The 19,052-nt window shown below is 39.2% G+C and overlaps 1 protein-coding gene across 2 annotated transcripts; it reads left to right on the forward strand.

Annotated features, from left to right (window-relative positions):
- Positions 1–2,175: 2,175 nt before the first annotated feature.
- Positions 2,176–13,873, forward strand: LOC105930013 (interferon regulatory factor 1). 2 transcript variants are annotated; one of them, XM_012867986.3, is made up of 7 exons: positions 2,176–2,327; positions 2,519–2,618; positions 9,638–9,817; positions 9,904–10,077; positions 10,173–10,225; positions 10,395–10,482; positions 12,603–13,873. In XM_012867986.3, the coding sequence occupies exons 1-7, from the start codon at positions 2,238–2,240 to the stop codon at positions 12,719–12,721; spliced, it is 804 nt and encodes a 267-aa protein (XP_012723440.2). In that variant the 5' UTR covers positions 2,176–2,237; the 3' UTR covers positions 12,722–13,873. The 2 variants fall into 2 exon arrangements, with proteins under 2 accessions (XP_012723440.2, XP_012723441.2); XM_012867987.3 differs by having other exon boundaries at positions 9,907–10,077.
- The last annotated feature ends 5,179 nt before the right edge of the window (positions 13,874–19,052 follow it).

Genomic DNA, 19,052 nt, shown 5'->3' on the forward strand with positions numbered 1-19,052 from the left:
GACATGAGGAAAGAAGAAGAGGAGTGGGACTGGAAAGCAGAACAACAAAACAATCATCTACATCCTTTGAGTAATATAATCCTCTCCATCGCCAGACACTTCATATACATCTTCAGGAATTACAGACTTTACAAAGACAAATCACTGGACCGTTGGAAGCTGTTTTATGGACTTCTTCAAAATCGTTGCAAGACAATCTCAAAATATCAGTAAATAGCTTTGTCAGGACATTTGTGGATCTCTCAAAGAATGCCAGTATGTTGAAAATTGGCCTGTCTAAAATATGATTTATTGAACAGTTTCTAAATATGCATTGAAATACTAATAATATTAATAATAATTATTATTATTGTAATAATAATAAGAATTATTATTTTTATTGTTTATTTTTTCCTATTACCTTTATTATTTATTTTTACTATTATTATTATTATTACATAATTGAAAAAAGGAAATATTTTGGTGTCATATGCTGGATTATTATTATTATTATTATTATTATTATTATTATTATTATTATTGTTTATTTTTACTATCATTGCCATTATTATTTATTTTTACTATTATTATTACATACATGAAAAAAAAAAGGAAATATTTTGGTATCATATGTAGGATTTTGGTTTTCTCTTTGTAATTTTAATAAAATATTACTTTTTGAGTTTGGATTTTCTTCTTTTTTTCCTTTCTTTTTTACTCACTGTATATAGTCGCACATATTTTTAAATGAAATTTTCCTAATAAAAAATATAAAAAAACAAAAAACAAATACCTAACAGACCTGGCAACATCTGCAGGTAGAGGTAAAGCTAGTTTCACATCATCTGCACACTGATAGAAACAAATGTTATGTTTCTCTGTTACATCTGCCAGAGCATGAACATAGAATATTTAAAAGCTAATTGTCAAGTACAGAGCCTTGAGGGACTCTATGAAATGGGAAACACGCTGAGCGCAACAAAGTATGGAAGTTTAGCTGATAATGATCTAAAGTAGTTTAATACAATGTCAAAAAGGCCAAACTGGTTTTGTAACTTGTTCTGTAAGACCTGATGGTCAACCATGCAGAAAGCAGCCCTTGTATCCGATAGCTTGAGAACAGTGAGTTTACAGATTATTAATGTATTCTTAATGGCTAAGTAAAGTAAGGAGAGCTTTTTCATGCCGTGTTAGACCTTGAAGCCAGATTAAAACTCGTGATGGATGTTGTTTAATTTGCTGTGCATGACCGTCTCTCTTATTCTACTCAGGAAGGGAAGGTTCGAGATATGTTTCAGGGGTGTCTGCATTGCTTCTCTTTTGAATGAGAATGAGAAAAGATAATTCTCTCTAATGAGAGACTGATGACATTTGACAATCAAATTTGACTGATGACAATCAGATGATGCAAAACTTAAAACTTGCTAAATGAAACTTGAGTTACAAGGTAGTAAAACTGTTTAAAAAAAAATGGATTTAAAGATTAACAAAATCTAAAAGTGTGTCTAATTTCGCTTTAATAAAGACGTAGTCCAGGAAATTGAGACGAAAACCATAATATTTTCCTATTCACTTTATATTAGAAGAGCATTTTCTACTTTATATATTTTATTGTCTCATCTGTCCTTGGAACATGGTTTTAGAAAACGACTCTTGAAAAGCATAAAGTGTTAAAGCGCTTCTGGCCTTTCTCGTATAACTGTTGCCGCATGTGACGGGCTCATTTGTCGCACTGTTATGAATGGTGTTTGTTTTGCTTCCCTCTGATGTTATTTTTGTGCACGCGCTGTTGTAGGCCTGCTGCAGGTGCAGCAAAATCTCTTAGCTCTGTCTTTCAAGCACACCTTGAATAAAACACCTGAAAACTAATAAAACACTGCATGTTTAAAAAATACTGTTAAACTAAATTGAAAAGTGCCAGCAGGACTTTACCAGCATGTTTTTATTCTTGGCATTTAATAACATTAACACTAATTCCAACACTTCCATCCACGTCACTTTGAAAGAAAACCAAGGCTGTTTCCTATAAGAGGAGGAGTTCATTTTTCATGGAGGAAGCTTGATGGAGGAGGAGCTGGATCAAGATTAAATGTGTGCCCTGTGATTGGAAGAAACTAGGCATTGTAGGCCGGTTGTTCCAGTGGAACTTGATATGATCATGCTCAGTTTATTTTTCTTTTACTAGTTAAACTTCAATGCAACTGGTGCATTTCCAACCGCACGTCGCTTCTGCACACCTGAAGCTCAGACCTGGCAGCATGCAGCAACCGGCAAGGCAGAGACTGAGACCGTGGCTGGAGGAGCAGATTCAGTCCGGGAAGTATCCAGGTGTCAGCTGGCTGGACCAGGTAGACCCCTCCATCGACACCCCCCCCCCTCCTTTTTTTCTGCTTTTTTTTTTTTCCTCCTTTTTACATCAACGCAGACATGTACATACACATCTGGGTTCATGTTGTTTCTTGCGGATGAAACCACATTTGCAGACGGAATAAAGTTATGTAACCTGACAATTAAAATGCGATTGTCTCTTGTCCAACAGTCAGCTCGCATCTTCCAGATTCCGTGGAAGCATGCTGCTCGGCACGGTTGGAGCATTGACCGGGATGCGACGCTCTTCAGGAGTTGGGCTATGCACACAGGTAAGGTCAAAGCACCAACTTAATGGGCCTTACTCTCCTCTGCTGGGTCTTCTCGTTCATGCCGACGAACTGCAGGGACGATCAGCCTCCTCTGTTAAGATTACATTCAATGTCAAGTCGTGTTAAAACAACGTAAAGCCAACACATTTGCTGTGATGGATGCCAACGTTTAGCGTTAGTCCAATCTAAAAGACTGGGTTGTCTTTGTTGAAGCTGCATGAAGTACAGTTTCACAGTTTAATATTGTTAATTAATAAATAAAGATACTAACAATCCACAATATTTAAAGGTATGATGCCTAATTATGGCTCAGATCTGTTGCAAAATGTTTCCGATTCAAGCTGAGAGTTTTTGAAAGTGAGAGGGGACTGTTTCAAATTTTAGTAATTTCTTTTTAATTTGGATCAAAAATTAAGTTCTGTCACTGTGCAACTTATAGCCCGATGGTTGTTTCATTGCTTCTTTTGAGCAGTGCAAGAGTTCGATCCAACAAAACCCAAAGAGCATTCAGAAACAAAGAATCACCAAAAATGTGGAAGAACACTTAAAATAACTGTACCTTGATATGTAAACATATATAACAAGGATTATATAGGATAAAAAAACAGAAGCAGGTAGTTTGTTAAGATTGGCCATGTTATGTGATGGTGTTGACTTCTCAAGGCCCCAATGAAGAACTGTAGGCTTTAAATTTTCTTTAAGCTTGATGCCGAGGTTTTCTCCTTTCATCTTTAAATAATTCTGATCAGCAAATGAAAATTTGCAAAATCAGCAAATGTCTTTCAAACAAAAAAAAAAAATCTGTCGCTTTGTTAAAAAGAAACAAAAACAGTGAGGTACTACTGTCACGATTTTCAAAGCTATTAAAGATCATGAAAGTTCACAAAAAAGTAAAAATTGTGCCTGCATTGACGATTGTCTTTGTCCACTGACCGTTTTTTTTTTTTTTTTTTCATTCTTTGATATCATTTCCACCGAAGAGCCATAGCATCTTTCAGTTTTTCTCGACGAGCCACATTCCTATCATAAATCCGTTTTCCAACTAAATGATGGAAGTGGCACTAAGACATCCAATGAACAAACAAATAACTGCTACAGGCCATCTTTCAAAGCAGCCAGGCACTCTTGACTCTCTGATGGTTGTTTGGATCTCAGTGCCATCCATCCAAGACAACACACAGATCAGTGCCAGCATGAATATACGGCCAAGAAACATGCTTTCGATTTAAGTAACTGTTGATTCACACAGAATTCATTTAAAAAGAAACATAATTGCATATATCTGAGCAATCGTTGCTGGCACTGAAAAAAGCTCTGATTTCCCTTTCTATCTAATCTATAAGATGTATTTCACTGTTAGAAGTGTCGCATCTCACCCCGCGTTTAGTGGCTTTAATAGGGTCACACATGCACAAGCACAGACGTGTAGTTCTGACATTTTCTTTCCTTTTGTCTTGGGAAAGTCTTTATTTTGGCTCGGGATCACATCGCATCATGGGAATGTCGCAGTTCACTTGCAGTCAGGGTGAAATGTGATCATACTGCTGTCAAATTACATCTCTTATGGTCGTCACACAATTTTGACAAAAGGAAAAATAGTGTCTGCAAAAAATGCTCAAGTGTGGAAGTGACAATAAAGGCAGGAATATCTCAATTATTTATCCATCATTTATTGATGATGATGGTGACTTTCTTCCTAAACCTTGTAATTAAGGTCTTAAAAGAGACTCGGCTTTAAACTACACAGCGGTGCTAAATTTGAGAAAGGACTCAATGCACCTTGGGCACTCACTTTACAAGATGAATGGGCTGCCAGGTGATGAAATTTAATCTTTTCACAAAAAAAGCACGCTGTGGTAAAGTCTTTCTGCAGCATTGGAAAGGAGAAAAAGTCATAATCATTAAATTAGAGTATGTATTGCGATGAGGCACTAAAAGTACCTTATGAAAATAACCTTTAAGCAGCTTTTTAACAAACTTTTCATGAAGCCCACATTTCTATATTTCTATTTGCATTAGCTGAAAAGCAAAAAGTAGAAAAATGAGGAAATGCCGACTTTTGACTGTTTTTGCTTTTAATAAAGTTCAGCGTAGTTCTAACACACTGCATAAATACCAGAAAGGATATCAAGATCTTCCTGAAAACAGTTGACTTCTTTTCAGACTGGGCATTTTTAGCTTTATCGCTCACAGCAGGGCCGTTTTTAGGGTCTTGAAATCTTGGGGGCTTTAGCCCAAGTTCAAAATGGTAAAATTTTCATGAATCAGGGGCCTAGTATTTTAGGTGATTTAGAATTAATCTTATATGAGACATGTAGCATCAGTTCTCTGCCTTGGCTCGGTTTTGATTGAATGAAAATTTTTGTGAATCAAACAAACAAACAAAAAAAGGTTACAACAATTTTACTTGGTTTTACCTTTTTGTTAATAGTTGAAGTGAAGGTTAAAGAGACATAGAGTTTACAATTAATGGGGCAAAAAACACTTTTAGGCAGCTTTTAGGATATTTAGAAAAACCTTAATCTGAATTTTTGTTAATTCTGTCTGACAAAAGTTGTTTTTAAGACTCGGAGAAACTATATTTCACTATAGGACAAATAAATGTATTCATTTTCCTCTCTAGGTACATTACCTCTTTAAATTTTACACTTTGATCAAAGTGTTTCACCCCTGAGGCAACACGGTTGTAATTTCTTACATTTCAAAAAAGGAAACTGGTATAAAGTTGATTTGCTTACATCTTATTCTAATGGTGATATATCCTAAAACCACATTTATTTATTTTAATTGTGATGGAAGCTTTTCAAAAGCATTTTATTAAAACTCGTGATTGATTAATTGCTATGATTTATTTCTTTTTGATATTGCACTATTAAACAACCCGTGGCTGCATGTTTAGAATCGGCACAGAAGATATGAAAAAGAAGAAGGAAGCTTACTTTTATACTCACTATGTCCTTCTGGCACCAGTAGATGTGTTATATTTTCTGTCTACATGTAGAATTTGACCTGCTGCAATTGAGTGAGCTATAGGACCTTTTAATGTGTAAAGCTACTTTAGGAGTAATTGCTGTGATTTCCACTGAACTAAGTGCCAGATATTTCTCACAATATTATGCGAATCCGGCTAGAGGCTCGCAGAGAGGGATCCTGCTGTTTTCTGTCACAGCATTTAAATCTAACTGCAGCTCAGGTGAAACCCCAATGTTCTCACTTCCTCATGACGACCCTGCTGAGTCAGCATTCAGGTTTCAACGTTAATTTCAGCCTGGTTTATCTCGCTCTGCTTCCACCTGGACCTGTGCGCACACACGCACCAGTTGGTGCACCCACTCCTTGGCACTGCGGCTGCTCTGAAACGAAAAGTGTTGTCGACCGTTTCCCTGTTCGTTCTGTACGCACTTTGTGCATAAAAAATGACAAATAAAGCTGTCTAAGTCTAAGAGTACTGAACGGGCCAGGCTGATGTTCCTGGACTGTCTGTCCATCCCTGCCTGTGGATTGACCACATACATTTATTTATTTTTTGTCTTTTTCTTTTTGACTCATTCTTAGGTTGTGGTGGAGCAGATAGGGATTATATGGAATACAATAGAAACAAATCAGATTCTTTTTAAATTAAAACATGTCATTGGCAGGTCTTTAACTTCTGTGTTGTTACGTGCAGTCAACTATTTTAAACATTATGTCTTGTTTGGTCCCGGTCTCTGTGTTATGTGTAAATCTGTGCAAATTTTATATTTTAGGGCTTAAGGCATCCTTTTAACAGTCTAAATGTTCTATTAAGTGATATCTGGGGTTATTCAGAAAACAATAACCCCAGATGTCTTAGACTTGGGCTTCTAGGGCTGGAGCCTAATGAGTCTAATGAGGCACCTGACATATACTAAGAAATAGGTATGTTTAAATCATACTTAATCTGGAGACCTTTTCAAGGTTTCTGCTGCTTGATCAAGAATCAAGAATCTTTACTGTCATTATGTTTTGCTATAATGACATTTTGGTGTGACGCCAGCTCAGAATGCATATAGATTACACGTAACACAACAAGACACAACAAGCCATCGCGTTTTTTACACAGTTTTCTTTTCTTTTCTTGATTGTGCCTAAAACACTTCCTGCAAAGCTGAAAGCGTGCAAGTAGTCTTTAGGATCTGATAAGATTCATGTTCGAGTCAAGAAGACAGATAGCAGTTCCTTTACAGACGATGCAGTTGTATCAGACGAACACACCCTGAGAGGTTTAAAAGTGTACAAATGGTCATTGTCAAAAATTTTAATATTCCATTCGATTGATGCCCAAGACTTCTGAACAAACCTTTTTTTTCTACATTGTTTGTACCCAGAAGCTCCCCTTAAGGGAATATTTGATCAATGAACTATAACTTATAATGGCCACATCTACTGACATTTTTGGTTCTTTACATTCATGAATATAAAAATTCAGCGAGTGTCTACAAAAGTCTTTAAAAGCCATAGCTTTCACTGTCTGTCTGTTTTTTTGTTTTTTTTTTACAACACAATCAATACAAATAAGTCTGAATCCCATCCAGGGATTCATTATGAGATCGATCCACGTGACAAGACGTTCAGCTGATTGCATTTTTTATTTTTTGGGTTTTTTTACAGAAATGTTTTCCTGCTATTTAACTGTCACAAATGCAATCCCCACAAATGAGGTTTCAGTTTTGGTATATTTATGAATGCCTTTCCTCATATGAGACACATCAGTTGAGACACATCAGTTCATCAGGATGCTTTGACATAGCTGCGTATGTTTAGATTGTGTTTACGCACGAAAAAAATGCAACTGTAACTGTATTTAAATTCTTCCCCTCGTTGACTGAGTCAGGCTTTGAGTTTGTTAAGAAAGAAAAATGTTAAAAATTCAAGGAACCCAGGAGCAAGTTTGTTGTTTTGACAGATAAAAAAATCCCGGTTTCCTTTACGGCAAAACACAAAAAAATAAAACAAGAAAACGAGATGATTTAAAACGATGGATTAGTAAAATTACTTTAAAAAAAAGGGGAATAAAAACAACGCAACACAAAAAAGATTGAAGTCACGGATTTATCTGAAGACTTGTCTGGATAAAAGTATCTACAGCTGATCTGAAAACAAAAGCGTCAATAGTGATCATACAACAAATAAATAGTTAACGTATAATACAAAACACAGTGCCATTGAGTTGAAAGATTGATCCCCAAAAGCGTCACAGTTCATGCGACCATGATTGACCTGAAGATCTAAAACCGAGAGTGTAAGAATAAAATTAAAACTATAAAAAAAAAAAAAAAACTGGCCAACAAATTTAAGTGATGCAGGCTCTTTTATTTATACTAGTTAGCATTATAGCAGCTGCAGTTTGCACAGCCTGAAGCTGATCTAAGTCCGACTGGACAAATTAGGTCAAGACTGTAACACTGAACTGGGCGAGTCTAAAACAACTCCGTGACTAACCATTTCCAGTCCGGCAACTCACGCACAAACGCTGTGCCAGTTCAGAAATATTTACTTCATGATAAAAGCAATTTTAAAGTCAGCTATTATGGATGCGGCTCAATGAGCTATCAAAAAATAACACGGGACTAAAGGGTACAGAGGGAGCTCATGATACTACATTGTGTTGGCTCATCAAAGGAAAACATATAATTAGAAGGAATGATTAAGAAAAAAAATTCAGTTCACCATTTCTCATTTTATGTCAGACTGCCATTAAGCTAGACAGCTTATAAAGCATTGACAGATGCCTGTCAAAAGAGCAGAAATAATAACAGACATCATACAGTCTTTGATGATCTGCCTCAGTGGAGATCTATAAAGTAAAAAAAAATAAGAACGCCCAGAACAGAGCTTTCGGAAACCTGCAATACAGTGCTGCCATTTCAGACATGACCTGATTTAGAAAGATTGAGTCTGTTAATCAGGATACTGTGCTTAATGGTTGTAAAGGAAGTGGAAAGGTCCAATAAAGTCAAAAATTAGAAATCTCGCCTCTCGGCTCCCATCGAAATTCAACAGAAGAATTTACAGCAGTTTCTATGCAATGAGATTTTACAAAAACTGGACTGAAACACATAAATTAATCAATCATTTTTTGCTGATACGTATATTTGTTAAGCTTAATTCTACAAAACAGCGTTGACTAGTTTAAACCAGCTTTAATCCAAATCAGTCAGTGTTCGCGGAAAGGCGTTTGCAGTTAAGCCAAAGGGTGGACAGAGCGGTTGGATTAGTCATAATCCATGTTAATGTTTTAATTGACTTGATCTTTCTACGTGCTAAGAATAATCTTGTCAAAGTAAGAAGTATTTTTCTGTGGAAAAAAAATTAGGAAGAAACTTCCCAAAAGCTAACAAAACAATGTAAAAGGATTATTAATTTTGAAGTAAAAAATTATGAGTTTTTTTTTAAACATTTGATAAAACAAAAACATACTACCCCACAAAAAAAAAAAAAAATACATCTACCCTGCACAGTTATCCACAGAAAATTGCATATTGCCCACAAAAGTAAACATATAATTTACGATGACACAAAATGTAACACCTTCTTCAACTGATTTGTTCCCCGCCCATAATAGACAACATTAAATGCAGGTGTTCTGCCACAAGCCTCTCCCTGTGGTCATAATTGCTTCCTCATACTTCACAGCTAATTAAAATTCAAAAGTGTGACAGGGTTTCAAAGAAACTCCGATAACCACAGAGTTATGTTGCTGTTAAACCAGACAATGGTAGAAGTAGCAGAGATCTCGCCCTCGATATACATTATCTAAAGGATAATGCTTCTTGCTTCTTATAGACATCTTAAGACGGGTGGATTTGAGCATTAGCTTAAATGTGTGGGCGCTCTCCGGCTTCCTCCCACAGACAAAAAAAAAATCATGGCTGTTGGATTTTTGGTCTCATCAAATTGCCTTACTCTGCACAAAGATGTAGTGAGTGATGTTGATGAGCAGTCTACAAATGCTATAAACTCCGTTTACCAATGCCTGTCCCCGTCTTCATTTACTTCAGGGAGGTACCGTCCAGGAAGAGACAAGCCGGATCCCAAGACGTGGAAGGCGAACTTCCGGTGCGCCTTGAATTCCCTCCCTGACATCTGTGAGCTGCGAGAGCACAGCAGGAAGAGAGGCAGCAATGCCTACAGAGTCTACAGGATGCTGCCCAGCTCTCAGACACGCAGACGGAGGAGAGGTGAGCGTGGTTCAAACAGCATTATTCAGCATTCAGCATTATTATTTAGCATTATTCCTACTCACCTCCAACACGATGCGCTTCAGCAGGACTGTTCAGCAGACCCGTAGAAGGACAGGGAGGTTTAGGAGACTGCAGACTTGACGACACATACACCTCACAGCAAGCCTGGCTGCCTACGGCAACAACACCTGTTACAAACCCAGCACATAAGGTGGAGACCAGCGCACAGCACAACTTTAACAGCCCCGAAGCACAGGGTAAGATGCATCTTTGTTTAAACTACTTTTTTTCTCCTGGATTAACAGCCTCTCTGTCCAGGATAAGGAGGCTGATAGTTATTGCTGTTTTGCAGGGATGTGGGAGTCCAAAGCTGCGCAACAGGAACCAAGTGAGGCTGTCTATAAGGTAAGTTCTTATCTTAGCCACTAATTACAATCAATCCAGGTATTCTCACTGAAAAGGGACTTGAGAACATGAAAAAGCAACAATTAATTGATCAAATTTAAATACATTCTGCATCCATTTGAGAGATTTACGCCATTTTTTGGTGTGTGTTGTGTGTTGTCTCTTGTAGCTGATGGACCATTTAAACAGTGACCTCTGGAACCAGACATGGGAGCAAAGAGGATGGAGGACGCACCCTATGTGGGACCAGCCGCAATGTACGACACTTGTTTCTGCTCACTTTTACTTTGACCTGAATCATTCCAAATTTCATCATGTTAGCGAAATTCGAGTATGATGCAAAGTGACATCAATTGACAAATTCAATGGCCTTATGCTGTATCCTATATAAATTAGTAATAACTTTAAAATGAAATACATTTAAAAGCTCCTGGACTAAAATAAATTGGCTATTAAAGATGAGTGGTTTTGTTTTATGATTCCATTCATACCTACTGTGTTTTATGATTTACAAATGAAAAGCAAAGAAGCCCACTTTTAAGTGTGTGGGCAACTGAGTAAACTCACTCTGATGAAGGGAGAACAAATAAATCTAAAGAAAAAGTCTTCAAATGCTTCAGATGAGGAACAATCTCTATTTTTAAGCCCCACTAAGTAACTTAATATATCCTCTTCTAAGTCCCTGTGACTATGATCTAAGGGTTTATGAGATGACTGAGGTGTCTGTCATCTCCCCCTGGTGTCTCTGGCCGAAAAAACACACTTGCAACTTTCTGTGATCCGGCCCGGAGGCGGTCTTGCGGCTCTCTTCTCGTCCTCGCTGTTAGAGAAACTGCTTTACGGCAGCCCGGTGTAAGGCCATTGGCATCAATAACAGTGTTACCAAGTCTGCTTATTATAAGCAACTTCCTGCTTGTTTCTTTTTTAAGTCTCTTGTAAATTTCCTGAGTCGCAGGGTGCGGTTTATTTGGGCTTGTTTTTGACAGTAAAGTCTCTTATTTGGACAACAAACTGAGCCACCAACTCAAGCGCTACTTTATAAATAGACCCACTCCCGCTGTGCTACAGACAGCGAGCCGGCATCTCCGTCCACTATCCGTCCACATACACACATCTCTCTCGCCACCTCCATGCCCCCTCCCTCTACTAAATAAACAAGTGAGCCGGTCTCCCATCCACATACACATGTCTCTCTCTCTCCATCTTTCTAGTTGCTTTGAGAGTGATGGTGTGCTGTAGCTGGGCCGGGTGGGGAGAGCGGGAATTTACGACAGTGCTATTTTCAAAACGCCCTGTAGGGGGAGTGCCACTCGAAAGTTACCTTGTATGGCTTTAAGATAATAGTCGCTAATTTTTTTGTCAAGTCTTGTTACGGGAACTTATTTTATTCTTATTTTATGGTCTTAAGTCCAAATGGGCAATTTAGGTATCTCAGGGTCTTGTTCATGAACGAGGGGGAATTGGAGCAAGGGATCGATAGGCGGACTGGTGCTACGTCTGCGGTGAAGCAGATGCTGTACTGGTCTGTCGTGGTGAAGTGAGAGCTAAGTCAAAAGGCGAAGCTCCCGACTTACCGGTCGGTCTACGTTCCCAACCTCAGCTATGGTGAGCTTTGGGTCGTGACCAAAAGAATGAGATCGCTAATATGAGCGACCGAAAGGAGTTTTTTCCGCAGGGTTTCTGGGCTCTCCCTTAGAAATGGGATGAGAAGCTCGGTCATCCAGGAGGGACTCAGAGTGGAGCCTCTGCTCCTCCATGTCGAGAGGAGCCAGTTGAGGTGGCTGGGGCATTTGGTTAGGATGCCTCCTGGAAGCCTCCCTGGTGAGGTGTTTTGGGGCACGTCCCACTGGGAGGAGACCCAGGGGAAGACCCAGGAGACGCTGGAGGGACAATGTTTCTCGGCAGGCCTAGGAACACCTTGGGATGGGTTGGGCCAAGATGTTGGGGAGAGGGATGGCTGGGGCTCCCTACTTATCCTGCGACCCGATCACGCATAAGTAGAAGAAAAAGAAGATGCATCCTAAAATTTGAAAAAAAAAAAAAAATATTTGAATGTTACCAAAGCCCTGCTGCTGCAATGCTGCTGGGCAAGGCTTGCATTTGTTCATCTTGAAAGGCAAAAACTAATTTTCTCTTACTGAGTTTTTTCTTTGGAACAGTTTAAGTGTCAATGCCTAAAAAACCCACCAAATATAGCTAATTTACAGCAAAAAAAAAATAATTTCACGAAGCAAAAACATGGTTGTGTTTTTGCATTTGATACTGATACATGATACTGTTTAGGGAAAAAAAAACAAGCTTGTCTTTCATCAAGCCTGATATCATTGCTAATCATATTGATGAGAGTTTAACTTTAACATTGTTGTGTACTTTTCAGGTGCCGGTGAGGAGAACCCGTATCCTCCACAGACAGAGGTCTACGGTGATCCGCTTGGGCCAAACTACATCAAAGAACTCTCAGACTGGTCCTCACATCAGCAAACACTAATGCTGTAGCTGAATGCATCCTCTTTTCTCTCTGTATTTATCACTTATTTGCTGAAATAATAATTTCCCCCTACATATGTTGAGCTGATTTCCCGTTTCTGTTGTGCCGCCTATTAAACGACAGCAGCGAGAAGCAGGAAGCAATCCTGCTGTCAATCAGCCTCTGTGCTGGGAACGCAGGAGTGAGAGGATCTGGTTCCAAGCCAAGCGTCGACGCTGCTATCATCGTTTGTGTTCACTGTGGTTCAATGAATCAAGCTCATGAAAATGACACCAAGCGTGCAGCGTAGCTTTTAGAGTAAACAGATCAGGTTTCATCCCAGCACAGGGTTGGGTATTGATCTCCTCTCTGTTTCTGACTGTTGCGGGATGTTTTTACTAATAAACAATTAGGTCAGAGCAGGAAAACAAGGCGTGGAACGTAATTGTGTGTAAGTTTGTTTTTCAGCACAATTCATAATTTGCTCTCTAAGTAGGATGAGTTAAGCTACATTGTATTTTACACTTGTCTTTGATTCTTTGTGTTTGTGCCTTTTTTTTTTGTTACTGGTTTTTAAGAAGTAATTGTCAGATTTGTTGTTGTAGTGGTTGTTGTTTTTTTTCTGTTAAATTCACCACCATTTTTTGCTCTTAGTACTGTGAAGTGTCAATGTTACAAAATTAAAATGAATCATTGCTGGTGTTCAAATGTTTCCAGTTTTGAGTTTTCACTTTTGCTCCACTCATATTTATTGTATGTGGAGTAGCGTTGTTACCACATACACAAGTGTTATTATGCCTGCTTCTCAATTCATTTATTAGATTTCCTTATTTTAAGCAAACATGGCTGTGCGAAGCCATTGCACTTAAGATGTCGTGATTACGGAACATGAAGCCGCGTTATGAATGACCCTCATCTACTGTCGATCTAATTTGAAGCTTCAAATGATCTGCTCTCTTAATGAGTTTATAAGTGCGTCAACTGAGCGTTTTGGGCTTGGTAACAAAGCTTCAACCCTCATCTACTCCATTAGAGAGCTACACTTGCCCACTCAGAACAGGCAAACATGACCTGACTTCTAGATTCCCGACCAGCAGTCATTTAATTATTCAAACATTAGCTGTTCAAATTAATGTATAAAGTATGTATCATATTAATAAATGGGGATATATCATATTTTTCCAATGTTTCTTTGTCGAAAATATTCACGTTTTTTGTTGATGATAGCTATTTTAAGTTGTATCAAGAAACACGTCACTCACAAAAGTTCAGAATGCACATAAAGTGCAAAACACCCTTTAAAGGTGAACTCCAAACCATTGAAAGCAACTTGTCCTGCCTCTCTGTGTTTCAGGCCTTATTGCATCACATGCTTTTCTCTAAACAGGTGAGCAACCCTTAAAATGACTACAAGTCTCTGATCCGTGAATCAAGCACCAAATGTTCTGAAGAGTCCTCATTCAATTAAATTCAGTTTTATTTATATGGCGCCAATTCATGAAACATGTCATCTCGAGGCACTTTACAAAGTAAAATCAATCATATTATACATATTGGTCAAACAATTCCTATATAATGGAACCAGTTGATTCAAAGTCCCGACAAGCAGCATTCACTCCTGGGGAAGCGTAGAGCCACAGGTAGAGTCGCCTGCATTGCCCATGGCTTTGCAGCAATCCCTCATACTGAGCAAGCATGAAGTGACAGTGGAAAGAAAAACCACCCATGAGCGGGAAGGAAAAACCTCCAGCAGAACCGGGCTCAGTATCATCCTCATCCTGTTCTCATTATGACCAACCTGAGACCATTTTCTTTACACATAGATGAACATCAGCACTCATTTTTAGATGAGAAACTGATTTCTCATCTAAAGGAAGCCAAGAGGCCCTCCTTAATGGACATATCTAGGGTTGCTTTAGCGGAGCAGAGGAGCCACTGTAAATGAGCAGTATAGTTGTCCACAGGGGACTTTGATATGATCATGCCATATGATATTACATCTATGATAACTCTGCCCCTCTTGCACTGGTCCTGGTCCCTGTTATGGCCCCTTGTACTGAAGCTATAACACTACATCAATTTCTTAAAAGGATTTGCGCTGGCACAGAAACCATAAAAGATTGGCCCCTTGGTCCAATTTAATTTTTTTACCTTTAGTTTTTCTTTATGCCTGGTTCACATGCAGGATTTTAAAATTGTCGGAGGATTTTCAAAGTCTGAGAGACACCCACGCATCACGATAAGAAATTGTAGATATAACAGGTTTGCTTGTACGGTGTGTGTTGTCCGGTCAAACGACAAGCACAACGAGTCACACACGTACGGATCTCACTCAGGAACATTTGGGTGTCACACAGGAAATATGGCAAAACCTTTCGAGATCAAGTGTGAGTTTAGAGTAAATAAACATGGTCGATGTGGAGGAATAATGCAAAGAGTTTGTAGACTAATTTCAACAGAAAAAGTCATGACAAGAAAAATGGTGTTGGTTAAAGGAATGGAGACAGTGCGAACAGAGGCTTTACTTTCGCTACGTTATGATACGGAGATGAGTTACGGAGCTTTTTCCTCCTTGTTTTCCTCACACTCGCGTTCTGATTGGCTGCAGATCACATTCAGCAGGTGTCGTGCTCCTTTGTCCTTGACGGAACACCACACACACTAGGGATGCATCCGAAAACATCTTTTGGGTAAGGACTCTTTAGCCAAAAAGCAGAAGTGCATCAGTGTTCAACATGCTAAGTGATAAGTAAGTCAGTAAGTAAGGAAGGAAGGAGGTAGGAAAAGGAGCCTGTATGCTTCCTCACACAGCTACTTCAGCATAGGAAGCTCGCAATGTCCCTTACCGGCACTAAGAACCTATAAGGAATCCCACAATTATCTGAGGGACATGACGTATAAGCACAGCCCACCTCACTGAAATTAACAAAATGTTCGGAGAGAAGAGAGGGCGCACTTTGTAGTTCATTCTCAGAAGGCTTTAGGCCAAGATTTGACTTGCATCATCCACAAGCATTTCTGTTGCATAATGATGTGGGAGTTAAGGGTTGTCCAAAATCAGCACAGCAGAAAACCAGAGGAAATTATTGTACAATTATTTGTACAATACCAGAATTGGTTTGAACCCGTGGATAATTTTTGAACAGCCCTGTCCTCACAGAAGAAGACATTTTGATGTATATGAAAATTATGCAATAAGCCCCAGAATGTCACAATATTTAATTATTTTAAGAACAGTCAGATTTGCTTCCATATAACCACTATTCGCTCCATCAAAAGAAAAAGAAGCGATCCAAACGATTCTGGCATCACTTCACCAACTTTCAATGTGCATGAAGCTGGTTAACAACCTGGAGCCTTTAAGTCTAGCTGTAGTTCAGTTGAAAGTCCTGCTCTCTGTTCCTCATGGAGACTCTGCTGATGCTTATGAGGGGAAAAAAACCTCCACCTCACGTCTTGCTGGCTGAATGAATGATTAGCTGTAACGTGCAATCAGCCCATTTCTGAGTCAGTCTGGGTTATCCCGCTCCCACCTGTTGCTGTTGTGCTACGATGCTGTTAGTGCACCCTCTCCTCAGCTCCACAGCTGCTCTGAAATAAACTGTGTCAACTAATGAAAGTGGCTGGCCGATGGCTCTGGACTGAACATTGTAGCTCATCAGGATCGGACAAACCCTGAAGAATGACCCTGAAGAAAGCCACAAGCCGAAATGCGCTGGTCTGCTAATACATTCTCCTCCCTGAAGTTTGCTGAAGTTCAGGGAGGAGAAAAAGAAGACAGAAAAATTTTATAATTTAATTGTGCAATACAGGCACCGTCACCGTGCAACTACGCGCACGTAGAGGTACAGACTGGTGATTGGTCTGATCCTGGTAAGCTAGAATAACGGTACGTATAAAGGTGTATGGCTAGAACAAAATGTAATACCATAAATGTTTATCTCTAAATCAAAATATTAAAGGTGCAGTCAGGCCAGCTCACAGCTTTGCTAGGGCCCGGGACAACACAGTCTTTTTGGGGCCCTCCCTCTACACCCGCCGTCACCATAATATTATTTCATTCAATAATCTGCTGTTTACAGAAATATTTTTCTGTCCTCCAAACAAGTCTTAGATGACTTCGCTTAATAAATGTGATTAGACCCTCTAACCAGAGATGGCAAATGCTTGCACTTCATTTGCCATCTCTGAGAAAGGCTTCCTTTTTGCCATTAAACGCACAACATTCACTCAATCAGAATCAGTCATTTTTGTTGGCCATAACGCGGGATCATTGAAATTATTATTATGTGATCCATCTCTGGGCCACTATGCTCAGACTCTCCGATCGGGCAACAACGCCCTCCACCTGCACTGTCTCTGTTATCGGTAGGGATGGCTCTCTCTGTCTCCTCTTCAAACACACACTCAAAAACTCAAAACATTGCATCTTACCAGGCTCTGGATGGGCATCATTCCTCTGCAATGCCGTTGCTGGACCTGTTCCTGACTCATCCTCCGTCTTTTTTTTTTTGTATTTAGCCATAAAAACCCTCAGGCCTATGGTGTCATCTTCTCTTTTCTTCTTCTCTTCTCTTTTCTGTGTGCCAGACTTCAGAAAACCTGACATTCTTAGTTTGCAGCAAAACAAACTTTAAAAGTTGCAGCCAGCCGTTGTCCTAATGGTCAAACCATTTTATGTTTGGGTGTGTGTATATATGTGTGTGTATATATCTGCATTAGGTATATTACATATACCTAATGCAGATATATATCTATATTTACTCTAATATTAAATATTGTTCACACACATATTTTCTGAAAAATTACTTATTCCTGTATTTTAATGGTCAGAGTGTCAGTTTTGGGCCCCCCTCTGTCCTGGGACAATTGACCTGTTTGTCCCCCTTGTCAGCGGGCGTGGGTATGATCCATATCATTTCTCAAAATGGGAGAGACAGATATTTTAACCACTTTAGCTCCTTTGCCCTCCTTGAAGGAGCTAAAAGCCATGCTTCCTATACGGTGCAGCTGCACTACTCACAGAGGAGCATTGAATATTTTGTATTCTGCTCGCTGGTGCGCATGCTGGTTCATTTACATCTCCCTCCTGACTTATTTGCAAATTTATTATTGAATACTGTAGGCTGATGTCTCTCTATCTTTAGATGCAGATGCCAGGAGAGGGATAACAGGAAAATGTTGCGCTAAGGTCTGGTTCAGCATGACACCCTACAGAATCTTTTACGTTCAGGGGAGACTTGGAGGAGGGCCCCTTCAGATAAAATTGCCTAGGGCCCCAAAATGGCTCAGTCCGCCACTGCTATCAACACACCACCCATGGCAGGAATATCTCATAAGATGATCTCAAGAGCCATCCTGATAATCAGGTTGTGCCGGAAGGGGAAGATTGGGGCAAAGATCGGGCAACTTATCCTGCCGTGTGAACCCGGCATTCACAGTGATTTAAAAATTAAGGTGTTTCCCTTTCAGCTTCAGCCGTATTGAGATAGGATCACAGTTTTCATCTGCTAAATCAGGTGTCTACAACCTGTTGTGCCAGAGCTGCAAGTGACTCTGTGGCTCACTTAATATATTAAATAATGACAAGTTACCTTCTATTGTTTTATTTCCCCCCGTTGGCTTATTTCGTTCTTTTCTTATATGCCCTCATGAAAAAAAAACACTGTCCCCTCTGTAAATTTGGTCTACAACTACCACTGCTGTCTCTATTATTTTTTGACATCATGAAAATTGGAAGGTCATTTAAATGCATCCTAAGTTGCTCATTTCTGGCTGCAAAGCTCTTAAGAAACAAGGCCAAGCAGTCACTTTATTTAGACTCCATTCAATGTGAGGGGGTCAATATTTGTAGGATTTCAAGTTTTATTATTTCTATGTGTTATGCTAAAAGATAGGTTGGTTCCACATTGTTTTCTGCAAAGAATAAAGCTACAATAACATCCTCCAACAGTATTACACTACAACTTCTTGTCATGACCCAATCCTGTCTGAATGCCAACTCGCAACTTTAATTATGATTAAGTAACTCTGGTGCAGATAGAATATTTGTTGTTTCTGCAAGTCCACTGAGGCGACATGAAAAACATTACAAGGTTGTCAGACAACATATAACATTTATTTATTTGATCAGAAAACGCAGGGGGGGGGGGGGGGGGCGTTGAACATCCCTTTAAAGTGGGAACTACATGAAGATAAATCCTGAGAAAAAGAAAAATATTGTGCCAACTCTACCTTCCCTGTAACGTTTTTACAGAAAAGCAAACAGGCATGAATGGGAATACATATATATCACAGATTTATCACTTCTATACATCACATATATACACAGCATCATCAGATATCCCAAAACAATTGATC

Source organism: Fundulus heteroclitus, chromosome 4, assembly GCF_011125445.2.
Source record: "Fundulus heteroclitus isolate FHET01 chromosome 4, MU-UCD_Fhet_4.1, whole genome shotgun sequence".
In the NCBI taxonomy this organism is placed as follows: Eukaryota; Metazoa; Chordata; class Actinopteri; order Cyprinodontiformes; family Fundulidae; genus Fundulus; species Fundulus heteroclitus.

Coding starts and splice junctions, on each gene's coding strand:
- LOC105930013 (XM_012867986.3), top strand. CDS start 2,238: ATGCAGCAACCGGCAAGGCAGAGACTGAGACCGTGGCTGGAGGAGCAG. Junction 2,328..2,518: donor GTGTCAGCTGGCTGGACCAG/GTAGACCCCTCC, acceptor CTTGTCCAACAG/TCAGCTCGCATCTTCCAGAT. Junction 10,226..10,394: donor CAAGTGAGGCTGTCTATAAG/GTAAGTTCTTAT, acceptor TGTCTCTTGTAG/CTGATGGACCATTTAAACAG.